Source organism: Protomyctophum parallelum, assembly GCF_964188405.1.
Source record: "Protomyctophum parallelum genome assembly, chromosome: 4".
NCBI classification, from domain to species: domain Eukaryota; kingdom Metazoa; phylum Chordata; class Actinopteri; order Myctophiformes; family Myctophidae; genus Protomyctophum; species Protomyctophum parallelum.
The window spans coordinates 48,112,537-48,138,351 of NC_139700.1; the positions used below are offsets into that span (position 1 = coordinate 48,112,537).

Consider the following 25,815-nt stretch of genomic DNA (forward strand, 5'->3'; position numbering starts at 1 on the left):
TTTTTTTTTTACAATAGCGCTATTGCTTCACAATGGCAAAAACAACAGAATTAAAATGTGATGTAAAAGATACAATCCATGATTTATTATTTTACACAAAAGAGTGATATCCAAATGATTTGATGGTACTCAGTTGTTTTTATACATTTCAGTGTTTTTTTGTAGTGCATACAGCTGTACGCCTGCATGGGCTTCCATTCCGAGTGTAGCGTGTAACGTTGTCAGACAACATGAGAAGGAAAACTAAGAAACGGATAAAACATCTTCACATCTTCAAAATAAAAAATAAAGATACATTTAATCATAATATTATCTCGTCTTCTTCTTTCCCAGGCTTTTTTGTGATACAGTCAAGCAAACGTAGTTAACTTTAAATATATCAAAATACATAAATGGTCATTCCAAATGTTTGCTCATTTAACCCTGTAACACCCAGCGTTGCAATAATACAACATATTTTAATTATTATATATATATATATTATTTTTTTATGATATTCTTTCACCTAAACATCATCATTGATGTTCATTGCAATGCCAATAGTCATAATATTTGTATATAAATACCCCCCCCCCCCCCGAGGCTGAAATTCACACAAATTAAAAATCCCCGGACTATGTGCAATTTAGATTTTTTTTAACCTTTGACCTTTAACTTTAAAAAAGTAGTAGTAAGGTTGAAATCTCGTTTTTGCAAGTATAAATTAATCCGGGTTTTACAGGGTTAAACACCAGTACTATTTCAATGTTGTCAGTATGGAATGTGAGTACAGACGTCCTGACGTCACTCGTTCGTCCCCCTGGGTTGCGGGATCGTCCCCCTGGGTCGCGGGAGTCATTTTCTCCATGCATGGAGAATAACATTGGATCATCTTAGAATCGTCTCATATAAAGCGTCGCAGTCCCGCCCCCTTTCAGAACGGCGAGTGGCCCAGGAAATGATTCTCCATTCATTTTCTCCATATAGGCTTTTCAAAAAGTTTATTTAAAGACGGTTACGCCGTGGACAAAGCCAACTCGAGTTGTGACAAATCATGACAATAAACACAATATTTTGGACCAAACAAAATAATTACAAAAAATTTGACGCAATGAAAAACAATATATATGTAAAAATGTCTGTGGGAACGCAACCCAGGTAGGATGTGTAAATTACGTCAGACTTCGGTGCTCTATATTGCTGTGGACACTTCAGAAACTCGCCTACCAGTGAAGTGTCATCATCATTAGTCAACTTTCCAGGAATAGAAAAGCCTGCGGTTTCAATTAGATTGGATTTCCCCATCGATGATGTTACTGGTAGGAAGGTTTCTGAACTGCCCTCCTCTGAGACACAGAGTGAGTAGACAGGTTACTGAACCGTCCACAGCCCTCCTCTGAGACACAGAGTGAGTAGACAGGTTTCTGAACTGTCCACAGCCCTCCTCTGAGACACAGACAGGGTAGACAAAAATTGTATTATAATGACCATTAGTGAGGATTGAGGAAGATAGGTTGAAAATGGGTGAAGTCTTCCTTTAATGTCCAGGGAACTGTGTAACCAAAGCTATAATTTATATACAACACGCACACACGCACGCACGCACAAGCACACACACATACACATGAAGTAATGAGTAACGTAGTGTAATGGTTACACTTCACTATTGCCATGATAAGAGGTGAAACAACAGCAGCGGTTTACACCACCGTGCAGCATTCATTGTGTTTGTGGAAAGATATTCAACATAAATAAATACCCCCAACACAACAAGGTCACATTATACAGACAGAACTAGGGATATAATAATCGGCATCCCGATATTATCGGATGATATTTGCATACAAATCGGAAAATACAGTTTCTCCCGAATATATGATAAGAATGTGACCAGATTTGACTGAGGGACTGCCATTGGATTTTTTTAAATTATCAAATGTCATATGAAAAGGGAATCAATCATAGCTTAAAATTTACATATTGGTTGTTCACCAGTTTTGGAGATATGGCTCATAGAGAAATTGATGTCTTGCAGAAAACAACGAGTGGAGAAAACAGCAGCGCCGTCGCTACATATACGCACAATACGCACTGCGAGTAGGGCAACACGCCGAGGGGGGCAACAAAATGTGCCAAAAAGTGCCAAGCCGACCCTCGTAATAAAAAAGAAATCTCCGCGGCTCTGCCGCGTAATAATGCACGCACATGTGTGCTTCTTCGCAAATGGCAAAAGAAGCCGATCTGCGTGAGATAACGCAGCGCTCTCCCGAATCGGCAGCGACGTCCCTGGAAAACAGGCTTGAAAGGTTCACTTCTGTGGACTCTAACATTACACCTAGCTACATGCTTAAGCATTTATTTCATAGTCGATGTAGCTCGATGTAGCTCTGATATTTATTTCAGACATGCTCTAGTATTTGAAGAGTCTATATTAGTCTATTAGTCTAATAGTGCTATTAACTAATTTTGTATAAAGAAAATAAATAGATATGTTATACATGTGCAATAAAGAATAAACAACATGCCAACACAACATTGTGAATGTTTGCGCCACAGTAGTGCACTTTGCACTCCAGTGCAAACATACGTGCGTGCAAAATATATTATGTAAAGAATAAATGAAAGCATTATGCCTTTGATTGCTTCTTAGGAAGAAAAAACAAAATTTGAGATCATCATCATTCATATGCTGACTGCACATTTGTACTTATTGATGGAGTTTACGTAACTTCATTCAAATGTCCGAGTGCACATCAGGTGTGGGACGATTCACACACCTCAATACCTAGGGTGCCGATTTATATTATTATTATTATTGGTTGCCCAAAGGCCAGACTATTGTTATTGTGACACTTTCCTTTTCCTCCAGAGTAATTGAATAATCAAATCAAGTAATCAAATAATCAAATCGAACTTCCGCTGTGATTGGCCGAGCTTTGCATAAGGTTTGTAGCTGCTAATTGGCTGTTGTTGGTTATGTAACCAATCTATGTTTTACAAACAGACTATTCCGGAGTAATCTAACTTCTGCTGTGATTGGTCGAGCTTTGCATAACGTTTGTAGTAGCTAATTGGCTATTCCGGAGTAATCTAACTTCCACTGTGATTGGCCGGGCTGTGCATAATGTTTGTACTAGTAGCTAATTGGCTGTTGTTTTACAATCGTTTATAAAGACAGTTTTATTGAAGGGCAGAAGACCAAACTATTCAAGCGTTACAGAAGTTTTCAAATTAGGGAGGGGCCTATGTAACCGACTGTGGCAACCACACTTTGCAATTTTTCAAAATGTGTGACTTTTCTAGTATTTATTATTATTATTGGTTTTACATTTTGCTAATATTCACTGCACAAACGGAATGCTATGATGAATACATGTCATACCATAGTATAACTAGAAAAAGTGCAGCCCCTCGGGGCACAGGTCTCCACCAGGTCAGGTAGGCTATTGTGGCCTCCTGGTGGCGCTATAATACTCTAATGTGAAAAGGGTGGGATATACTCAGCCTAGTAGGAAAGTGCGTGAACATTGTCACGTAAATTGTACAAGGCATTCATGATTTGAGGCTGTTTGTTCAAAACGGGCCAATCCTCCAAACTTTGAAAGCCAATGTTGGCCAATTAGGATGGAATATGAAATATTGGAGAGATCCGTCTCGTGCACATGCCTATATAGATAGTGTGTAACAAATTGCGGGATTATTGGAGATAATCTGGAGGAGTAATATCAAAGATATGTGTTTTACAGTAGTCGGCCTCCTGGTGGCACGGGATGCACACGCAGATCCGGCACACCAAAGATCCGACATGCGGGAACAACGGTCGGACGTGCTTGCGGTTAGGGTTAGGTTAGGGTTTGAGGTAGGTTGTCGGTCTAATGACACTCGGACCAATAGTATGTCGGAACTAAAGCCTGTAGCCGTTATAAAAGGCAGATGTGAAAAATGCAGGTCAAAGGTTTTTTCCTTGGCCTCCAGGGAGTGTGCATGCAACGTTTCACGCAGATCAGGGAAGTTATAGGCCTAGGTAAAAATGTGAACATCTGCCTCACGGTGGCGCTATAACAGTTTAGAGGAGTCAAAAGCCTAGTATACTGTCGTTAGTGGGAACACCTGGAGCCAAACACACACCTCACGTTTAAAATATACTTTTTGGCCAGAAAAAGAAAATATTTCACCGGAATGAAAAATCTGGTCAATGGAATTGTACGATTGACAAGATCTGTAGAGGGACGGAAGTACCATAGTGTTATTATAAGGAGAAGTCCTTTAAACGCCATGGACCAGAGCTATAAGTAACATAGCATTAAGGTCAAGGAGAAGTCCTTCTAACACTATGGACCAGAGCTATAAGTAATAGGGTTAAGGAGAAGTCCTTCTAACACCACAGCTATAAGTAACATAGTGTTAAGGAGAACTCTTTCTAACACTATGGACCAGAGCTATAAGTAACATAGCATTAAGGAGAACTCTTTCAAACACTATGGACCAGAGCTAGAAGCACCTTAACAGTTAAGGAGAAGTCCTTCTAACAACATGGACCAGAGCTAGAAGCACCATAACCTTAAGGAGAAGTCCTTCTAACAACATGGACCAGAGCTAGAAGCACTATAACCTTAAGGAGAAGTCCTTCTAACAACATGGACCAGAGCTAGAAGCACCATAACCTTAAGGAGAAGTCCTTCTAACAACATGGACCAGAGCTAGAAGCCACATATTACCTAAAAGGAGAAGTCCTTCTAACAACATGGACCAGAGCTATAATGGTAAAAACACATTAACATCACTGATTTCTATAGGAGTCACACGGTGATTATAACAGCTGTCTATACTTATTGCAAAGCCATTTGCTGAGATCAGCGGTTACTGTACGTACTGTACTCACATTTCACACCGCGAGCCGCGTGCATGTGCAGCCGCAAGCAGGCACACGACGTGACGACGACGACACACGACCACTGGAGGCACTATCACCACACACACACGGAACTCACTCAGAGGACACGCGTACAGGCTCACACACACACACACACACACACACACACACACACACACACACACACACACACACACACACACACACACACACACACACACAGGCAGGACCAGGCAGTCAAGACAATCTATCAAAATAAATATACAAAACATCGTTATTAATATTATTAGTATTATTAATATTATTACCATGCGTTTGACATTCCACAGAGTTCCTCTATCAAATATTTGAACGTTTACACCTTCGATGGATTTTTTTTCTTTTTCTTTTCTTTTTTTCAATACAAACTCACCAATGCAAATAGAACTGGGCATGCTGTAGGAAGAATGTAATGTAATTACAGTCCGTTTGCATAAAACACGTCACCAGAATCACTGTGTCTGTTGAGTTCTGTCTGAGCCGTAGAACCTGACTCATGGAGAGAGATGCATAGTCAAACATTACAATTACACAGGACTTCCCTAAAGTAGCCAGGACACCACACAGGGCCAATGGGGAAACTCCTACTTGAAGCCAAGGGGACAATGGGGAGACCCCTACTTGAAGCTAGGGGGCCAACGGGGAGACTCCTACTTGAAGCCAGGGGGCCAATGGGGAGACTCCTACTTGAAGCCAAGGGGCCAATGGGGAGACTCCTACTTGAAGCCAGGAGGAGGGGGGGGGGGGGGGGGTTGGGGAGACCCCATACATCAGGAGTTCTCAAAACGGGCTCCTTGATTTTGTGGGTGGGGTTCCAAATGGACCCTCACAGTTCTGTAACTGAGAGCGCACACATAGAATCAAATGCTATTTGTACAGTCCCAGTTATAGGAGTCCTTGGAAAAAGAAAAAAATTGACTGTGGAAAGACCACTATAAATGATCCAGGACCATGGAACCGAGCCCTACCAGGAGTCCAGGACTTTGAGAAGACCAAGAAATACATACATGATGACTCCATCACAGGCCAATGAGAAAGGCCCTATGAGTCCAGGAGAGTGCCAATAGGAAGGCTCCTTACGTGAAGTCATACTGTATACGTCTGAGGAGGAATGTATAAGTCACCGGGTGCAGTCCAGGGTGTTGCTTTAACTCATTCGCCGCCGATATCGTCTTTTGACGCTTAAAAAAATGATTATGGTTCACAACTCTGTTCTGTTCGTGCTCTGTTCTGTTTGAGAAAAAAGAATAAAGTGAAATGTCTGCTGGTTTATGTCGTCTATGGGAACGCATTTTTTCCACGCTGCATTTTATGATCAAAACAAGCTTGATATGTGGCTCACTTCTATACATGCTATGATCGCCGGTTACAAAATGTATGTTTTTTCCTGTTTCTCCGTTTCCGAGTGAAACACCGTTCAAAATGAGACGGTTCTCCACAGAGATGAATGTGGTTGGTGGTCTTCGAGTAACAAAATCAGGCGGTCTCGGTGGCGAATGTTATCTGCAGGAAGTTGAGGTCCAGTTCAGGGTCTTTTTTTTTTGAAGAGGAGAAAACCAAGGAGGGATTCTTCTTTGGTGTGTCTAGTCCCACAGAGCAGGACTCTCAAAGCTGTGTCCAGTCCAGTGGACTGTACTAAAATGTCTTACTTAAGTAAAAGTATCAACATTGCAATGCAGAACTAGGCTATATACAACGTTACAAGTACCAGTAAGACGTCCTTAGGGTGACAGCAGACTGCGGGGCGAGTGCTGGCACTTTGGTATGGGGGGTCAGATCAAAAGGAGTGTGACTTGAGTGTACAGGGTTTGATGATAGTCCAGGCAATCTAGCCCATTTTAGACCCAAAAAACAGACTAATTAAAATAGTTTTTTTTTCAACAGATATCATTTCTATGAGGTGTCTAGAATAACATACTAAAAGTCCTAAGAAATCCTAGATGCGGAAATATGTTTAATTCTCATCAATTCAAGATGTGTGATAATACCTCGAGAAAACTAAACACCCTAATGGGCTTTTTTTTTTCTTTTGTTCTATCACAATGAAACTTTCCACAATGAATCTTAACCTGACAACTAAACTTTTTTGTATTACAAGTTTCTCTGAAACTTAATTTGAATATGCAAATTAGCTTAATATATATTGAATATGCCCACATTTGCATATCACGAAAATTACTTTTCCCCAAAATGTATAATATTTACATTGTTGTTTGTTAATGATATCAAACACACTGATCAGACTTTCATGAACCATTTCATAAAAATATTGTGACTTCATATAATAACATCAAAAACATGTATGACAAATGCATAAATCCGTCAAATCTTCCTCCAACCATCCTACTGCTAATGGTTGATGGCAATGCTGCTTTTGGACTGGCCTCTAACCTGAAACCTGCCGGGCTTGGTTGTACCTACCGGGGGCATAACCCCCACCGGTATAGTCCTCAGGGTCACAGAGGCACACAAGCCTCCCCACCACGACAAGGTAGCAACAACAGGGGAGGTTCCCCTGCTAACGTGGCCCAGGAAAGAGAAGTCTGGAACTCTATGCAACCCGACTTCGGATGAGCGGATGAAGATGAATGGATGGATGAATTTGCAAAACATTAAAGGGATTGTGACATTAAAAATAAATGAATTAATGTCACATGTGAAACCTTTAAGGAGTAGGAAAGACACAACATAATTGTAGCGACAGCTGTGTGATGGAGTCTACCTGGAGGAGACAGAGCTGTGTGATGGAGTCTACCTGGAGGTGACAGAGCTGTGTGATGGAGTCTACCTGGAGGAGACAGAGCTGTGTGATGGAGTCTACCTGGAGGAGACAGAGCTGTGTGATGGAGTCTACCTGGAGGAGACAGAGCTGTGTGATGGAGTCTACCTGGAGGAGACAGAGCTGTGTGATGGAGTCTACCTGGAGGTGGGAGAGCTGTGTGATGGAGTCTACCTGGAGGAGACAGAGCTGTGTGATGGAGTCTACCTGGAGGAGACAGAGCTGTGTGATGGAGTCTACCTGGAGGAGACAGAGCTGTGTGATGGAGTCTACCTGGAGGAGACAGAGCTGTGTGATGGAGTCTACCTGGAGGTGGGAGAGCTGTGTGATGGAGTCTACCTGGAGGAGACAGAGCTGTGTGATGGAGTCTACCTGGAGGAGACAGAGCTGTGTGATCGAGTCTACCTGGAGGTGGGAGAGCTGTGTGATCGAGTCTACCTGGAGGAGACAGAGCTGTGTGATGGAGTCTACCTGGAGGTGGGAGAGCTGTGTGATGGAGTCTACCTGGAGGAGACAGAGCTGTGTGATGGAGTCTACCTGGAGGTGGGAGAGCTGTGTGATGGAGTCTACCTGGAGGTGGGAGAGCTGTGTGATCGAGTCTACCTGGAGGTGACAGAGCTGTTTGATGGAGTCTACCTGGAGGTGAAAGAGCTGTGTGATGGAGTCTACCTGGAGGTGACAGAGCTGTGTGATGGAGTCTACCTGGAGGTGGGAGAGCTGTGTGATGGAGTCTACCTGGAGGTGGGAGAGCTGTGTGATGGAGTATACCTGGAGGTGACAGAGCTGTTTGATGGAGTCTACCTGGAGGTGAAAGAGCTGTGTGATGGAGTCTACCTGGAGGTGGGAGATGGCCTGCAACAGCTTCAGGTGCGTCTGCAGAGTACAGGAACAAGAAGACTGGGATGGACTGAGACACTGCTGCAGCCAGGGGATGTCCTCCCAGAGGTAGGTCACCTGGCCTCTGTGACCCTGAGGACTATACCGGTGGGGGTTATGCCCCCAGTAGGTACAACCAAGCCCGGCAGGTTTCAGGTTAGAGGCCAGTCCAAAAGCAGCATTGCCATCAACCATTAGCAGTAGGATGGTTGGAGGAAAATTTGATGGATTTATACATTTGTCATACATATGAATGGTGTTTTTGATGTTATTCTATGAAGTCACAATATTTCGATGAAATGGTTCATGAAAGTCTGATCAGTGTGTTTGATATCATTAACAAACAACAATGTAAATATTATACATTTTGGGGGAAAGTAATTTCCGTGATATGCAAATGTGGGCATATTCAATATATATTAAGCTAATTTGCATATTCAAATTAAGTTTCAGAGAAACTTGTAATACAAAAAAGTTTAGTTTTCATGTTAAGATTCATTGTGGAAAGTTTCATTGTGATAGGACAAAAGAAAAAAAAAGCCCATTAGGGTGTTTAGTTTTCTCGAGGTATTAGCACACATCTTGAATTGATGAGAATTAAACATATTTCCGCATCTAGGATTTCTTAGGACTTTTAGTATGTTGTTCTAGACACCTCATAGAGATGATCTATGGTGAAAAAAATTATATTTTAATTAGTCTGTCTGGAAATGCTACTTTGCCTGGACTATGAGGTCAGATCAGATGGAATGTCAGAACAGGTAAGCTCCATATATGGAGATATAAGGGTGGAAGCAAGGGCAGTGTCTTGAGTGTACAGGGTTTGATGAGGGGCCCAGGTAGGGCCGGTCCTTAATCTCCAGGCCTGTTGAGAACTCTAGTTTTCGCCGGCTGCCGGTCGGGCCGGTCTAGAGTTTGAATGGACAGGTATATCAGTCAAAAGGGAGACATCGAAGAGGAAGGATGGATGGGGAAGGATCAACATATGGAATGTCATAACAAGTCAGCTCCACAGGAGCTCCATGATCTACAAGCGCAAAATGCATTGTGAGCTTGTACTGCAGATCTGCTTATACAACTGGACATTCTGCAAAACGAGTACTGCTTTCGGTACTTTAAGTACATTTTGAATTCCGGACTTTTACTTGTAACAGAGTGTTTCCACATCGCAGTATTGATGCTTTTACTTGAGTGAAAATGTGAGTACTTTGTCCCACCACTTGTGTGTGTGTGATGTGCATAAAATCTACACTACAGCTTACAATGTTGTGGAGCTGCGCTGGGCTTCACCGGGGCTATAACGTTACCCTCCTTTCTTTTTTTTTCAATTCAATGTTTTACCCCACAATTCTTGCGACCCATTTATTTCACCCAGTGTCAAGTATCAAATGTAATCCATGGGCGCTACACTCCCTCTGCTAACATGGGGAGAGCAACAGACCTCATGCTTCCATTTATAAATGAGGAGTCCAAGCCGCTTCTTCTGGACGGTGCATAGTTTTGGTGAGGGTACCTACCCTAGGGGAGGAGAGAACGCGCCCCCAGCAAACACAGCGGGAATCGAACCCAGGACCTTCTAGCTGCCAGGCGACAGCCATACCGACTGCGCCACCCTGCCACCAACATTCTCCTTCTTTCACTCCAAAAAATTGTTTGAATACTTCCACCATCGTACTACAGGCAAGGGCAACGTCTTTTCTCCAAGGAGTAATACCGTCTGTCAGTCACACCAAAAGTGGGTGACCCATTGAATAGCATTGATTATGCAATCACCGACAGACTGCTGGCCCGGTCGCCGATTTGTGCAAGTCTCTGTTGACAGAGACGAGCTTGTTCAATCATCAGGAAATGGCGGCGCAAATGCAGGCAATGAATTTCCCTTTACCTTTGTGGCAACAGTAAGAAACAGGGAAATGTAGGTCTTGAATGTAACAAAGTATAACACCACTATTTGAGAAAAGGTAACTTAAGTAACACCTACCGTAAGTCCAAAACTAACGCATGGGGTTACTCCGTTAACCAAAAATCATTGTTCCGACGGTGCGTTATTCCGGCGGTGTGTTGGTCCGACTCGCCATAGACATTGAAAGGTAGATGACTCATTCACCGCTGCAATTCACCTCGTCAAGTCTCGCCCGTGGTTGTGCCCCTCTTCGCACCCATTGGTTGCCGTTTCGTGGTTGGACAGAAATCCTCTCTCTCCATCCACTACCATTGAAATAACATGTTTTTCAGTTGCTTCATATTGATATTCTGTGCACTCAATTCTTATTTTAAACTTGGTGTCAGTAAAAAGGAACATCACAGGTGCAGCATGGTAACTGGGCATATCATGTTTGTTTTTAGTTTTTTCCCAAAAAGAGGTTTTAGCAAATTCAATATAAACAGGGCGGAACAAGGCAGAAAGAGCCTGCTGGTTAGTCAGTCAGAGACCAATCAGAAGGCTGACAAAGGGTGAATTCATCGGAGCGACATGTATCCAACCGATGGCGGACGTGTACCCATAGAGTTATATGGACATGGGTGTTGTCATGGCGGCGTCCAGTCACGTGACTCAGGTCCTTTCCTTTCATTAACGTTCCTTGGCACCAACACGGAAGCGTGCCCTCCCTTGAGAGCATTCGTTCCCCCAGAGCCGGAAGAGGCGTCTACCTTTCTTATGTCTATGTGCCTCGCCACATTACTAATCCCGTCCCTAACCCTAACCACACGAAAAAGCTGCGCAGTCGGAGTAATGGGATGTCGGAATTATGGGCAGTAGTCACCGCAGTAACGACGTCACCCCCAACACTGGTGATGTGTAGACACATGTGTTTGTGCGTGTGTGCGTGCGTGCGTGCGTGCGTGCGTGCGTGCGTGCGTCCATGCGTCCATGCGTGCATGTCTTAAGGCCACTCGTGGTGGAAGCGCTGCCCGATCTTCTTCCGGGAGGTCTGCAGGTGCTCCAGCTCCGCCTCGTACATCATCTCCTGCATCAGGTACTTCTCGCGCCGCATGCGGTCACACAGGCCCTTGGGCATGTCAGGGATCAGGTAGGCGATGAACGACTTGATGCCATACACCAGGTGCTGTTGACGAAGAGAAGGGAAAATAATCAGTGTGGTGGAAAGTTTTTTTCCAACCAAGATTAGAGTAAAAGATAATTTTAGCGATTTTTAGCTATTTTTGACAGGTAGGCGGGGGCATTCGAACAAGTGGCTAAATATGTATTTTTGTATCGTCTATTTTACAAAATTCCTCCGGTGGAAAAGAGGCCTCTGTGTTTCAGAGGAGGGCTGTGGACAGTTCAGAACCTGTCTACTCACTCAGGGCTGGGACAAAAATTCTGCCCGGTAATTTCCGCGAGAATTTGGCCCAGACCAGCCCACCACAACCAGCGAGCAGATAGCAGAAACTATACCGCCCACGGCCCACTCCGTCGAGGCACATACATACAAACAAACAAGCCCTAATACCACAGAACAACATAAATTATACAAACCAACAGACAACTACATAACCCTTTGTTGCCCTCACAAGAATGATGCTGGCAAAAGGATTCAAGATAGAAGAGGTTTTTATTTGTCACTCACTGATACAGGTACAGTGAAATTACCATGATGGCACTGACAGAATGGCAGCACATCCGGACCTTTCCTGGTGGCCTGCCGCCTATTGGCCTGCCTGCCTGCCTTTTCTTTTAAATTTATATCATGGCCTACGGTCACAGCCCCCTGGGAATATGCCCGGTACGTCCTATGGCCAGTCCAGCCCTGTACTCACTCCATGTTTCAGAGGTTCCAGGGCTGTGGACATTTCAGAAACCTGTCTACTCACTCTGTCTCTCAGAGGTGGGCTGTGGACGGTTCAGAAACCTGTCTACTCACTCTGTCTCTCAGAGGTGGGCTGTGGATGGTTCAGAAACCTGTCTACTCACTCTGTCTCTCAGAGGTGGGCTGTGGACGGTTCAGAAACCTGTCTACTCACTCTGTCTCTCAGAGGTGGGCTGTGGACGGTTCAGAAAACTCACATGTCTACTCACTCAGTTCAGAAACCTGTCTACTCACTCATTCCACATGTGAGAATGGTCCAGTAAAAAAAAAAAAAAAGGGTCTATGGGATCTTTCCTTATCACTCCATCACTAAACACGGGTGAAATTAATCCGAACACCTGCCTGTAGAAATAAATAAAATAAAAGGGGTGTGGGCAGGGAAACAAACCTATACCTTCTACGATGTAACGGAGCATCATGAAGGTAGGTAATTCTCAATGAATACTCTTAACGTTTCTCGTGTTTGGCACAGCAGGGTTTAAGCTCTATACACAAGATTGTTCGAGTTTGGCATACTGTAGATTGTGTTTAAAAATGCAAAAAACATGTCCAGACCTCGAAGACGATGATGAAGGCCAGCCGGGCTGCCAGGACGTGCCAGAACTGCAGCGTGAAGTCGTAGGGGGCGGGGCTCCAGGGGGGCGCCCGGTAGTCCCTGTAGCGGCAGTACGAGGGGGCGTAGCTGTCGTTGAGCGCCATGTCGAACACAGACAGACTGCCGTTCATGTAGCCTTGCAAACACCTGGAGAAAAAAACAACAACAAACACGGCCATGTCGTAACCTCACTAACATCTGGAGAAAAAGAACCCACACAACCATGTCATAACATCGCTAACATCTGGAGAAAAAAAATCACACAACCATGTCGTAACATCGCTAACATCTGGAGAAAAAACACAGCCATGTCGTAACCTCACTAACATCTGGAGAAAAACCTCGCACAGACCTGGCGACGGAAGCAGCACAGTCAACCGTCAAGACACCAATATTTTACTCATGATCAGAGCTTCCGTTGCTCCAGACTATATGACGGAAGCATTTATATTTTACTCATGATCAGAGCTTCCGTTGCTCCAGACTATATGACGGAAGCATTTATATTTTACTCATGATCAGAGCTTCCGTTGCTCCAGACTATATGACGGAAGCATTTATATTTGACTCATGATCAGAGCTTCCGTTGTATGATGGAAGAATTTGAAAATTACGAGAGGCAACAGTCTGGCAACGCGAGACTACGGTATCCGTGGCCCATGCAGGGCCCATACTCACTTCTCGCTGCGGTATCCCTTGCCCGCGCAGGGCCCGTACTTGAAGGCGTAGACAAAGCGGGGTATGTAGTCCGACGTGATCGCTATGACGAAGGCGTTGGTGATGACGGCCAGCACGCCGATGCCCTCCAGGACGCCGTGCCAGATACCTGGTGGTAACCATGACAACCAAGAGGATATTATCAGATACCTGGTGAATACATGGTGACATAAGTTGAGCCTTTGCATATACACCTGTAAGGTCGTCAAGGCTAGGACAAGTGCTGCAGACTAAGATAGATAGATAGATAGTTTAACTAACCTATATCAGTGGCTCTGGCGGGCATGGGCCTCCTCCATTGCGTGACAAACTTGTAGGCGTCCAGACGTATCTCGATGATGTTGTTGAGCAGAGCCAGCATGGGAGCCAGGGGGAAGGCAGCCACGAAGATGGTGGTGAAACCAAACTGAAGGACTAGAGTAGAAGAGACACAGGTTAAGCTTAAAGGGACACTTTCCTGAGGTTTTTATGTGGGTAATTTGTGTTTTTAGATAGTTTAGTATTTCCAATGTCATGGACACTGGGCTCACTTCCTTCCTGGACTACAATTCCCATAATGCTTTGGTGCACTGCTCCTCCTTGTGGATGGGGGGAGGACTGTCTTACTGAGACAACATGTAGTCCAGGAAGTAAGTGAGACCAGTGTCCATGACATGATGGACACTTTGAAATACTAAAATATCTAAAAACACAAATTACCAACATAAACCCCCCAGGAAAGTGTTTCTTGTCTCCCAAACATCATTAAAGGAGCATTCAGTGATTTGGGTGATTTGGAAACTCCCCCGGTCTGCCCCGGTAACAAGATGTGCACATGCATGCATTACAGTGGGGGGACACGCAACAGGCCAACAGCACACACACCAAGGCCTTCCATGATTGGCAGAAGACCCTCTCTATCCTGATTGGATGAAGGCTGGGCCACCTAGCCAAAAACGACACCTACGGTGTTTTGACCCCAGGGGTTAACTGGGGAACAGGAAGGAACTCCTTATATGGTCAGCACACTCTATAGTAGGGAGGATTATCACAACAAAACAAAAAAAGAAGTGATATTTGAATTAAGTGAAATCACTGAATATACCTTTAAAATAAGATCTGTTTGCAAAAGGGGTGAAGTGGCCCTTTAAAGGACTACTTTGTTGTTTTTGTTTTTCAACCAAGGCATTATACAGCTTTACATCGATTGTGCATTACATTCACCCACACATTCATTTCATACACCGATGGCGGATGAAACCATGCAAGGCACCAACCTGCACATCAGGAGCAATTAGGGGTCTAATTCTAATCTGGAGGAGCTCCGGGATGGAACCGGGAACCTCACGGTTCCCATCCAGCTGCTCTACCGGCCACTCCGATTTGGCTCTACCCCTGAGCCAAATCTATTTATTATTGACATGACTGTTTTTGCAAGTAATGATCTGCATTATGTTGCTGTCTGGTGCCATCCAGTGGATATTTGCGGCTGTGTGGGGAGACTCTGAATTATTAACTACTTCAGCTCAATGTTATACCTTTAGGATTAAAGTAGATTCATGTCTTAATTTTAACCATTTTAAGTAACTGGGCGATAACATGTTCTCTAAATTACATATACTTTTCAAAAGCCTGCAAGGACGTTGGACGAGGGCAAATTCCGGCTAAGGTGCACTGGAGTCTGAAGAGGTGACTTTTCAGACTACGGCCGAAGATTGGGAGTCCACATGTAAAGTGTCTTGAGACAACTCTTAATAACATTGAATTTAATCGAGTCTGCAGTTCTGATTGCAATGGGAACAGAGGTCTCTCTTTGTCTTTCCTTTAAAGGGACACTTGACCCTTTTTGCAAAAAGAATATATGTTAACGACGTTTAGAGATTTACAACACTTTCTTGGGGGTCTTTCTTTGTGTAATATGTGGTTTTAGATACCGGTATTTTAGATTTATCAGTGAGCCCAGTGTCTCTGATGTCATCGACATCCTTCCTTCCTGGACTACATTTCCCATAATGCTTTGGGTGCACTGCTCCTCCTTGTGGATAGAGGGAGGGCTGTCTTACTGAGACAACATGTAGTGCAGGAAGTAAGTGAGCCCAGTGTCCATGACATCAGAGACACTGGGCTCACTGCTAACATCTAAAATATCTAAAACCACATATTACACACATAAATACCACCAGGAAAGTGTTCTAAACGTCATTAACATACATGTTTTTGCAAAAAGGGTGAAGTTTCCCTTTAACTACTCAACAATTAGAACCAAGAGTACTTAATGACTAATTATTGGTCAGTTGTTGGAAGTAGTGGTGTTGTTGTTGTTTACCCATCTCCAGGTACTCGTCCACAAGCCCATGGGTGTTCATGGGTTGCAGGTTCCAATCCTTGTCCCACTGGGGCAGCTGTGCCTTGCTGCTCTGCACGTTGTGGCCCACGCCCCCTCCCTTCTTCATCTTCCTCCGAGACCACCAGTTCTGCAGCAGTCTGGAGAATAAAAATAAATAAAAAACACCTTACTGTCAACCCTAACGCTCACACACGGATAAACCAGACCACCAGTTATGCAGCAGTCTGGAGAATAATAAAACACAAACAAAAATCAAACACCTTACTGTCAACCCTAACGCTCACACACACAGAGAAACCAGACCACCAGTTATGCAGCAGTCTGGAGAATAATAAAACAAAAACAAAAATCAAACACCTTACTGTCAACCCTAACGCTCACACACACAGAGAAACCAGACCACCAGTTATGCAGCAGTCTGGAGAATAATAAAACAAAAACAAAAATCTAGGCCCAGGCCGTAGCGTAACGGTCTGGGCACCGGACTGGTAATCCAGTCGCAGTGTGCCGCGGGTTCGACTCCCGGACCCGACACGGCCTTTACTGCATGTCATCCCCCATCTCTCTCCCGTTTCCTGTCAGCCTACTGTCTGTCCCTTCAAAAATCAATAAAAGGCGTAAGCCGCAAAGAAATATCTTAAAAAAAATAAAAATAAAAAAAGAAATATATATAACACCTTACTGTCAACCCTAACGCTCACACACACAGAGAAACCAGACCACCAGTTATGCAGCAGTCTGGAGAATAATAAAACAAAAACAAAAATCTAACACCTTACTGTCAACCCTAACGCTTACACACAGAGAAACCAGACCACCAGTTCTGCAGCAGTCTGGAGAATAATAAAACAAAAACAAAAATCTAACACCTTACTGTCAACCCTAACGCTCACACACACAGAGAAACCAGACCACCAGTTCTGCAGCAGTCTGGAGAAAAAACACAGAGTAACTAGACCAAGGACGTGCACACATACATCAAAGGGGCCTTTTACCCGTTTGTAAAACAACTGCCCTCTCCAGACCACAAATGCAGCATTTGCTATGGTGAAAGAAATGGAAATGCCACTCCACTCCTTTCCATGCCATATCCGAGAATTGCTTTTTTTCTGAACTCTCCTGATCTTGAACTCAGCATTTTGCATTGAAAGAGTTTGTTTAGAGATACATGTCGGTTATAATGGCGGCGGACGGTGCATGGGGAATCATTTCATTGACAGACCACAGGCGAGCGTTAGCTAGCGACGGGGACACTGCTGGACACTGCTGGATATCAGCTAGACCGTTCTGCATTAACCCTAGAACACTAAACATTTTCACTCAGAAAATGTTTGTATTATTTTCTCACAATGTTGCTGATGGTGGGCGGGTCTTTCAGTAACTTCATGATGCTCAGTGACATCATAGAAGGTAGGTTTGTTTCTCTGCCCAATTCCCTGTTTTTGAGTGGTGCAACCACTCCAAGGAACAGCAATGTCCGTGTCCGCCTATGTGACGTTAACCCACCCATGCACCTATGTGACTGTGAGCACCAATATGACTATTAGTACCAGTAGGGGCGCTGTTCTGCCAGAAACAGAGAGAGAGATAGTGCTGCACTGTTGCCTGCTAATGAGAGAGGGAGAGAGAGAGAGAGAGAGAGAGAGAGAGAGAGAGAGAGAGGAGGGGGGGGAGAGAGAGGGGAGTTGCACCACTCAGTTCACACGGGTGTGATTTTTTTTCTACAGGCAGGTGTTCGGGTGAATTTCACTCGTGTTTAGTGATAGACTGATCCCATACACCCACAATGTTTTTTGTTTTTTTCACTCAACCATTCTCACATATCCCAGGAATGGGTGGACCAAATTAAGGAGAAGTTCCCAGCTCCATTTCCTTTTTTTAGGAATATTAAAAAAATAAAGTTTTTCACCGATTTTGCCCCCTATGATCCCGCCATGAGCAATTAGTTTTAGTTTTTTTGGTGAAAAGTCATGATGACATATTAAAGAAGGGTACCTTCAAGTTACTTCAATATATTTTGATGAGATATATGTTTTAATCAGGCGATCCAAGGCCAGTGAGTGCCTTGGTCTGCCCCAGGGTCTCCACCCAGTGGGACGTGCCTCAAGGACCTCCCTATAGGGAGACGCCCCAAGAGGCATCCTAACCAGATGCCCGAACCACCTAAGCTGGCTCCTTCGCAGGCGAAGAAGCAGCGACTCTACTCCGAGTCTCTCTCTCGCGTGACTGAACTTCTCACCCTATCTCGAAGGGAGATGCCAGCCACCCGTCTGAGAAAACTAATTTTGGCTGCTTGTATCCGCAACCTTATTCTTTCGTCATGACCCACATGCCAGCTTCATAATAATGTAATGGAGTTGGAACAACTGATGTTCAGGAGGAGGAGAAACGCGCATTGGCCCTGCCCTTCATGCCACTCTCCGCCCTCCACGTCAATCTACCTGCCCCCATTTATACCTGCCCAGTACCACCCAGAATCCTCCATGCTTCGCCTGCCTCGCTGCGTCGCACACCAGCCGCCTCCCTACAGGCTTCTCGCAATGTTTATTACTACCTTTTCCTCACTCACCGTTCGTCCACGGAACCAGCTTTCTACCTCCTTCGCGTAGACACGTTCGCCACGGGATACACAGACAGATGGCCTCCCCAACCTCAAAACCGGCACACCGTGACGACACGGGACCCTCGCCGATCAGACGACATCACCCACAGCCCAAGCGTCACGCCGTTCGAGCCAAACAGAACGATCCATCCGCCTCCCCAACACTACAACCCACAAAGCTAAGTTTCATTCAACCGTCCGTCCTTTCATTAAGCCACAGCGTAGCCCAGGGCTTTCCATTCATGCCCAAGCTCACACTACGCGCAGCCCGTCACGTCATCACTCCGTGACAGCCACAACCAGAAGCAGTTCCTGCTGAAACCACACGGGGCCGCTGAAGGCCAGCTAACGGACTGCACTCAGTCTCAGGCTTCCATGCAGCCTTCTTTAACGTTAACGGTTCACACTTTCACAGTGCTTCCTTGCAGCCAAGCTTCTTTATGTCGTGCATATCATACCGTATGGACATAACCCTTGCTTGCCATTCACCCAGTCAGACAGCCATGCTCCCAGCCTCCCATCCCCAGCCATTCAGCCTTCCATTCAGCCAGCCAGCCATGCTCCCAGCTCCCCTCACAGACCCCAGCCACCCCTTCAGCCATTCATTCAGCACCAGATGTGCACTTTACGTAGCCCTAGCACTTCTTAGTACACATGTTTATCGGCTAATATAATATAGCATAGCACGCATAGTTGACATAGTTTCATATTCGTGACGCATGACATGCTTTTGTTCCTGCTCTCAGTCTCTCACTCAGCCCCAGCCATTCTTTCAGCCTTTCATTCAGCCAGCCACGCTCCCACCGTCCCTCTCAGGCCCCAGCCATTCCTTCAGCCATTCATTCAGCCAGTCACGCTCCCACCGTCCCTCTCAGGCCCCAGGCTTCATTCAGCTAGCCACGCCCCCAGCGCCTCTCTCAGACCCCAGCCATTCCTTCAGCCATTCATTCAGCCAGTCACGCTCCCACTGTCCCTCTCAGGCCCCAGGCTTCATTCAGCTAGCCACGCCCCCAGCGCCTCTCTCAGGCCCCAGCCATTCCTTCAGCCATTCATTCAGCCAGCCACGCTCCCAGTGCCTCTCTCAGGCCCCAGCCTTCTTTCAGCCTTTCATTCAGCACCAGGATTGCTTTTACGTAGCCTAGCACTTCATAGATTATATATAGCATTTGATACAGACTTATAGCATGTTATGTAGACAGCACTGTAATTGTATTGTATGTAGTCATAGCACGCCATAGTACACATATATAGCATAGTAGTAAAGATGTATAGTTTATATGTATAGTGTATGTATAGTTTCACTATATAAATATTCCACTGTTACTTTCTTAGCTTACGCATGTTTCATGATAAATGCTTTTTATGTGATGTATTCCCATGCTTTGTTCTTGCTTAAATGTAAGTCGCTCTGGATTAAGAGCGTCTGCTAAATGCCTAAATTGTAAAATTGTAAATAGTACACTTTGTATATCGTATACTATAATATAGTATAGTACGCATAGTTGACATAGATACTCCACTGTTAGGTTCTTAGTTTATACTTGTTTCACGATAACTACTTTGTATTTGTGACGTATGACATGCCCCCCCTCCCCCGTCCCCTCCCTCTCTCCTATCCCCCCCTCCCTCTCTCCCATCCCCCGTCCCCCTGTCCCGTCCCCCCACTCTCTGCCCGCCTCCGCCGAGGCTCCGCCCGCCTCCCTCATGGCTTCTCCTGCCGAGGTTCCGCCCACCCTCCCTCCGGCCTCTCATGCCTTCCCACAGGCCTCACCCGCCTACCCTCCCTTCCCGGCCCCCCCTCCCCAGGCTCCGCCCACCTTTCCCTCGGCCTCTCTTGCCTTCCCACAGGCCTCACCCGCCTACCCTCCCCCCCCCGGCCCCCCCTCCCCAGGCTCTGCCCACCTTTCCCTCGGCCTCTCTTGCCTTCCCACAGGCCTCACCCGCCTACCCTCCCCTCCCGGCCCCCCCTCCCCAGGCTCTGCCCACCTTTCCCTCGGCCTCTCTTGCCTTCCCACAGGCCTCACCCGCCTACCCTCCCCTCCCGGCCCCCCCTCTCCAGGCTCTGCCCACCTTTCCCTCGGCCTCTCTTGCCTTCCCACAGGCCTCACCCGCCTACCCTCCCCTCCTGGCCACCTACCACCCTACGCTGGATCTCCCCAGCGTTCACTCCACGCTGCTACCCCCCAGCGTCCTTTCCGACCCCTCCTACCCTCTCCCCCCCTCCTCCCAATTTTTCTCTCTCCACAGCAACCCCAGCGGTCTTCCCGCCCAACTCCCCTCCACCCCTCCTACCCCCCCCCCCCCGTCCCCTCCCTCTCTCCTATCCCTCCTCCCTCTCTCCTATCCCCCCTCTCCCGTCCCCCCATCCCCTCCCAGCCACCTCGCCACCGTGGTACCCCTTTTCATAATAGTCCATATTCGTAATATTCCATGTCAAATGTTTGGTCACCGTGCCAGGACAAATGTGCCTTGTTATCAGTCCATATCCGCAATATTCCACGTCAAATGTTTTGGTCACCGTGCTAGGACAAATGTGCCTTGTTATTAGTCCATATTTGCAATATTTGTCTTTTGTCATTTACAGATGATCCGCTGCCCGCCGCCTCACTCCCCTCTCTCCCTTCCTCGTACCCTCCCCGTCCCCCCCTCCCTCTCTCCACGGCCAGACCAGGGCCGCTCCGAGAGTGCCTGCCCCAGGAGATCCAGCTAGACCACTTCCCCCACGCTCGATCCACCTTCCTCCCGACCCACTCCCACCCCCAGTTCTAGACCTTGCTTGTTTTTTGTTTTTTTTGGGGACCTAGAATACAAACTACGCACAGACACGGGTTCCTCTCTCAGACCCGTATCCTGCCCCAGACCCTCAATTTCAGGTTCAGGTTTAGGTTCAGGCACAGGTTCAGACTCTTTTGTCACGTGTATAGATTCAGAGTATAAATACAATGAAAATTATTCGGCGTTAAGCGTTAAGACCTTGCGACATGTGATGTGTATGCCCAAGTCACCTTTCTCCCCCGGAACTTCCCCTCGACACCTCTCCGTAGCGGCCTTCCACCCTCCTCGGCCCTCACTAGCCACAGCCACCTCGCTCCTCCGCCCTCACAACTCCCCCTTCCCTGGACCTCGCCACGCTCTCCAACCTTCTCCAGTCAATTTCACTAGCCACGGCCACCTCGCTCCTCCGCCCTTACAACTCTCCCTTCCCTAGACCTCGCCACGCTCTCCAACCTCCTCCAGTCAATTTCAGTAGCCATGGCCACCTCGCTCCTCCGCCCTTACAACTCTCCCTTCCCCAGACCTCGCCACGCTCTCCAACCTCCTCCAGTCAATTTCACTAGCCACGGCCACCTCGCTCCTCCGCCCTTACAACTCTCCCTTCCCTAGACCTCGCCACGCTCTCCAACCTCCTCCAGTCAATTTCACTAGCCACGGCCACCTCGCTCCTCCGCCCTTACAACTCTCCCTTCCCCAGACCTCGCCACGCTCTCCAACCTCCTCCAGTCAATTTCACTAGCCACGGCCACCTCGCTCCTCCGCCCTTACAACTCTCCCTTCCCTAGACCTAGCCACGCTCTGCCTCCTCTAGTCACTTTCAGTAACCACGGCCACCTCGCTCCACCCCTACAACTCTCCTTTCCCTAGACCTAGCCATGCTCTCTGCCTCCTCTAGTCACCCTCAGTAGCCACGGCAACCTCGCTCCACCCCTACAACTCTCCCTTCCCATAGACCTCGCCACGCTCTCCACCTCCTCTAGTAACAACTTCCACAGCACTCCCCCCACATCGGCGCAGCATCCACCGCTGCCAGCCGAGGCCCCCCAAGACCTCGCCGCCCACCTGCTTGGCAGATGGGCTTCCCAAGCCTACCAGTTCCACCCGTACGAACCTCCCTGCTTCCCTCAATAAGTAGTCGCGGCCCGTTTGTCCTTTTTGGGGATATCGTCCATGCGCACCGTAAGACGAACGCCTTATGACGAACGCCACACGACGAGTGCCATTCGACCTCCTCCCCAAAGACTCCAGGGTCGGCGACCCCCCCGGAACCTACACATCCGCATTCATTCATCCCTCCTTCATCCCTCCATTTCTTGTCAATAAATTCCTTAAACCTCCCCAATGGCGTGTTTATTCCTACTAGTGAAATGGAGTTGGAACAACTGATGTTCAGGAGGAGGAGAAACGCGCATTGGCCCTGCCCTTCATGCCACTCTCCGCCCTCCACGTCAATCTACCTGCCCCCATTTATACCTGCCCAGTACCACCCAGAATCCTCCATGCTTCGCCTGCCTCGCTGCGTCGCACACCAGCCGCCTCCCTACAGGCTTCTCGCAACCCACCCCCACCCCTTCACCTCCATTGCAGCTCCTCTCCCCGCTCCCCCCAAAGGAGCTACTGCATCCACCTCGCCAAAAGTGGATCAAACGATTAAAACAAAACTCTCTCCTCTCCTTATCAGGTTCCTGCGGGGGGATATCGTCCATGCGCACCGTAAGACGAACGCCTTATGACGAACGCCACACGACGAGTGCCATTCGACCTCCTCCCCAAAGACTCCAGGGTCGGCGACCCCCCCGGAACCTACACATCCGCATTCATTCATCCCTCCTTCATCCCTCCATTTCTTGTCAATAAATTCCTTAAACCTCCCCAATGGCGTGTTTATTCCTACTAGTGAAACGATATTAAATGCTCATGAATGATAACTTACGGATATCCCAGCTCCATGAAGTTGTTCCATATCTGCTTGAAGAACATTATCACTCCCATCTGCAGACACAGATCAATCAGACAGCCGCTGGGATGACACTGAGGAGAGAAATATGTCATGATTAAATACAATTGTATCGTTTCTAGGAAGCAACCTGATTAAGTAATGTATACTTTGTGGAGTATAGAATTAAAAGTACTGACAGTTGGAAACGCTCCAGTAAAGTTGAAGAACCTCAAATTTTTACTTCAGTAATTAAGTACTTAAATATAAATCATCACTCACCTCCTCCAGTCTCCATCGATTAAACAGTTTGTTGTATTTCCCAGGCCTGCCAGCGAACCTGCACACACACACACACACACACACACACACACACACACACACACACACACACACACACACACACACACACACACACACACACACACACACACACACACACACACACACACACACACACACACACACACACACACACACACACACAGACATGAAATGGCCAAAATGTACAGGGTTGAAGTGGTTTTAATAATAATCAAAAAAACTAGTAGTTTTCAAATAAATGTAGTGTAAGAGTAAAAATACAAAATGTAAAGAACAACAATAGAAAAAAGAAAAGTATTGATTTCGTTTTTGGGTGCTACCCTGATGTTCAACACTGTATGTTAGTGGTTCTCAACCAGTGGTCCGGGGGACCACCGGTGGTCCTTGATGGAGAGTTGGTAACCAAATGACCCTTATGATCAAAATAAATAATGGGCCTTGATATGAAAAGAGTTGAAAACCACTGACTGACTGTGGAATTATGGAATAATCAATGTTCTTTCAATGCTGTACATGTGAGTATTATTGAATTTGTAATGCCAAATAAAATCATTAATTAATGCATTCATTCATGATTCAACACATTGACTCATTTACTGGACATAAATAGTTCTACATTTTAACGAGCATTGGTTCCAAATAAAAGGCTGGGGTCACCCCTGCATATATGTCTTGTTTTTGGGACAACCAGCAGTCAGGGTCAACTCCTTGACACCCGAGAACAAGAGAACGAGATAAACTTAACTTTGCACAGGCAGTATTTTTTGCTAACCACCGCTATAGCGTCTATGTAAAAACAGCCAAAACGGGAGGAAATAGGCATGATCGGCGTGTAATAAATCATTAATCCATCTTCCTGCTAATGAAAACAGTGATCGAAGCGCTATAGTAGGCCTCGTTGGGCCTCCAGCGACCCCGCGGTCTATAGATAATATTAAAGTTCGAACAAAATCCCCCATCTCCGAACATGTTACAGATTGGTCTGGCACCCGCTACCTAAAGCTACCTACCTTATAGGTAGCACCAGCTACCTAAAGCTACCTACCTTATAGGTAGCACCAGCTACCTAAAGCTACCTACCTTATAGGTAGCACCAGCTACCTAAAGCTACCTACCTTATAGGTAGCACCAGCTACCTAAAGCTCTGGCCAATTCATGTCGTTTTTATATAACTTTTATATCTATAGTTACGGTACCTTCCCAGGAACAAATAACTTGAAGGCTATATCTATAGTTACGGTACCTTCCCAGGAAGAAAGCGATGTAGAAAGTAGAGCTGTTCAGGTTCACAAACTGGAACAGAAACATCTTGAGAGCGAAGCTGTTCTCCCATTCTGACTCTGTGCGAGGATGCTCTGTAATATAATAATAATAGTAATTATTAATACTAATACTAATACTAATACTAATACTAATACTAATACTAATACTAATACTAATACTAATAATAATAATAATAATGATGCTTCTGAGCTTTTAAACGGGCTCTTTACTTTCACAATTCTTCCACAACATTTCATTGTGTGGCAAAATATGAAATAGCCTACTGATTCAAATGGTTAATTGCATCGTTGATAAGATACAAAAACAATAATACTCCACCAAATTATATTCAATGAATCAAAAGGTAATCAACAAGTGACAGGGCAGTGCTCACCTAGGTTGGTCAGAAGATAGGCCACTTTCTCATAAACCTGACAAGAAGACGAAAGACAGAAGACAGCATGAATGAGCTTCCACATGGGGAAAAAAAACATGATTTTTATGATCTGGTAAACATGACCCCCTGGATACTGTTATTGTTGGCGTAATAAAGCTTTGCTTTGCGGGGGAAACAGTTCCAGCAGAGAGCTCCACACTTCCCCTTTCCTGGGAAAGTTCATTCAAGCTCCTCTTGTGTGTCGGCTGGTGAGACACTCCTAGCGAGACGTATAGAACGTTCCAGTCCCGCCCCCTTTCATGACGACACCAGGCCCAGGAAAAATTCCCAATGCATTTTTCCTTTTAAGCGTCGTACAAAGCCAACTGGAGTTGTGACAAATCATGGCAATATGATGGACCAAACAAATAATTACAAAGAAGAAAAACAACAAAAAAAGTGTTGTAACCTGCATTCTTTTCCTTCTAATTATTTGTTCGGCCCCAAAAAATGTGTTTGTTGTCATGATTTGTCACAACTCGA

General features: G+C 46.0%; 1 protein-coding gene across 1 annotated transcript in view; it reads right to left on the reverse strand.

Annotated features, from left to right (window-relative positions):
* Positions 1-11,431: 11,431 nt before the first annotated feature.
* ano3 (anoctamin 3) overlaps positions 11,432-25,815 on the reverse strand; it is a gene marked incomplete at its 3' end in the record, with an annotated part of 40,729 nt that continues 26,345 nt past the window's right edge. Inside the window, exons 14-22 of the mRNA XM_083763541.1 lie at positions 25,291-25,327; positions 24,877-24,988; positions 23,592-23,649; positions 23,307-23,404; positions 15,976-16,133; positions 13,932-14,084; positions 13,632-13,779; positions 12,914-13,100; positions 11,432-11,614 (exon numbers count right to left, since the gene is read on the reverse strand). Coding sequence (XP_083619667.1) covers positions 11,432-11,614; positions 12,914-13,100; positions 13,632-13,779; positions 13,932-14,084; positions 15,976-16,133; positions 23,307-23,404; positions 23,592-23,649; positions 24,877-24,988; positions 25,291-25,327 — 1,134 coding nt within the window. The remainder of the gene's footprint in view (positions 11,615-12,913; positions 13,101-13,631; positions 13,780-13,931; positions 14,085-15,975; positions 16,134-23,306; positions 23,405-23,591; positions 23,650-24,876; positions 24,989-25,290; positions 25,328-25,815) is intronic.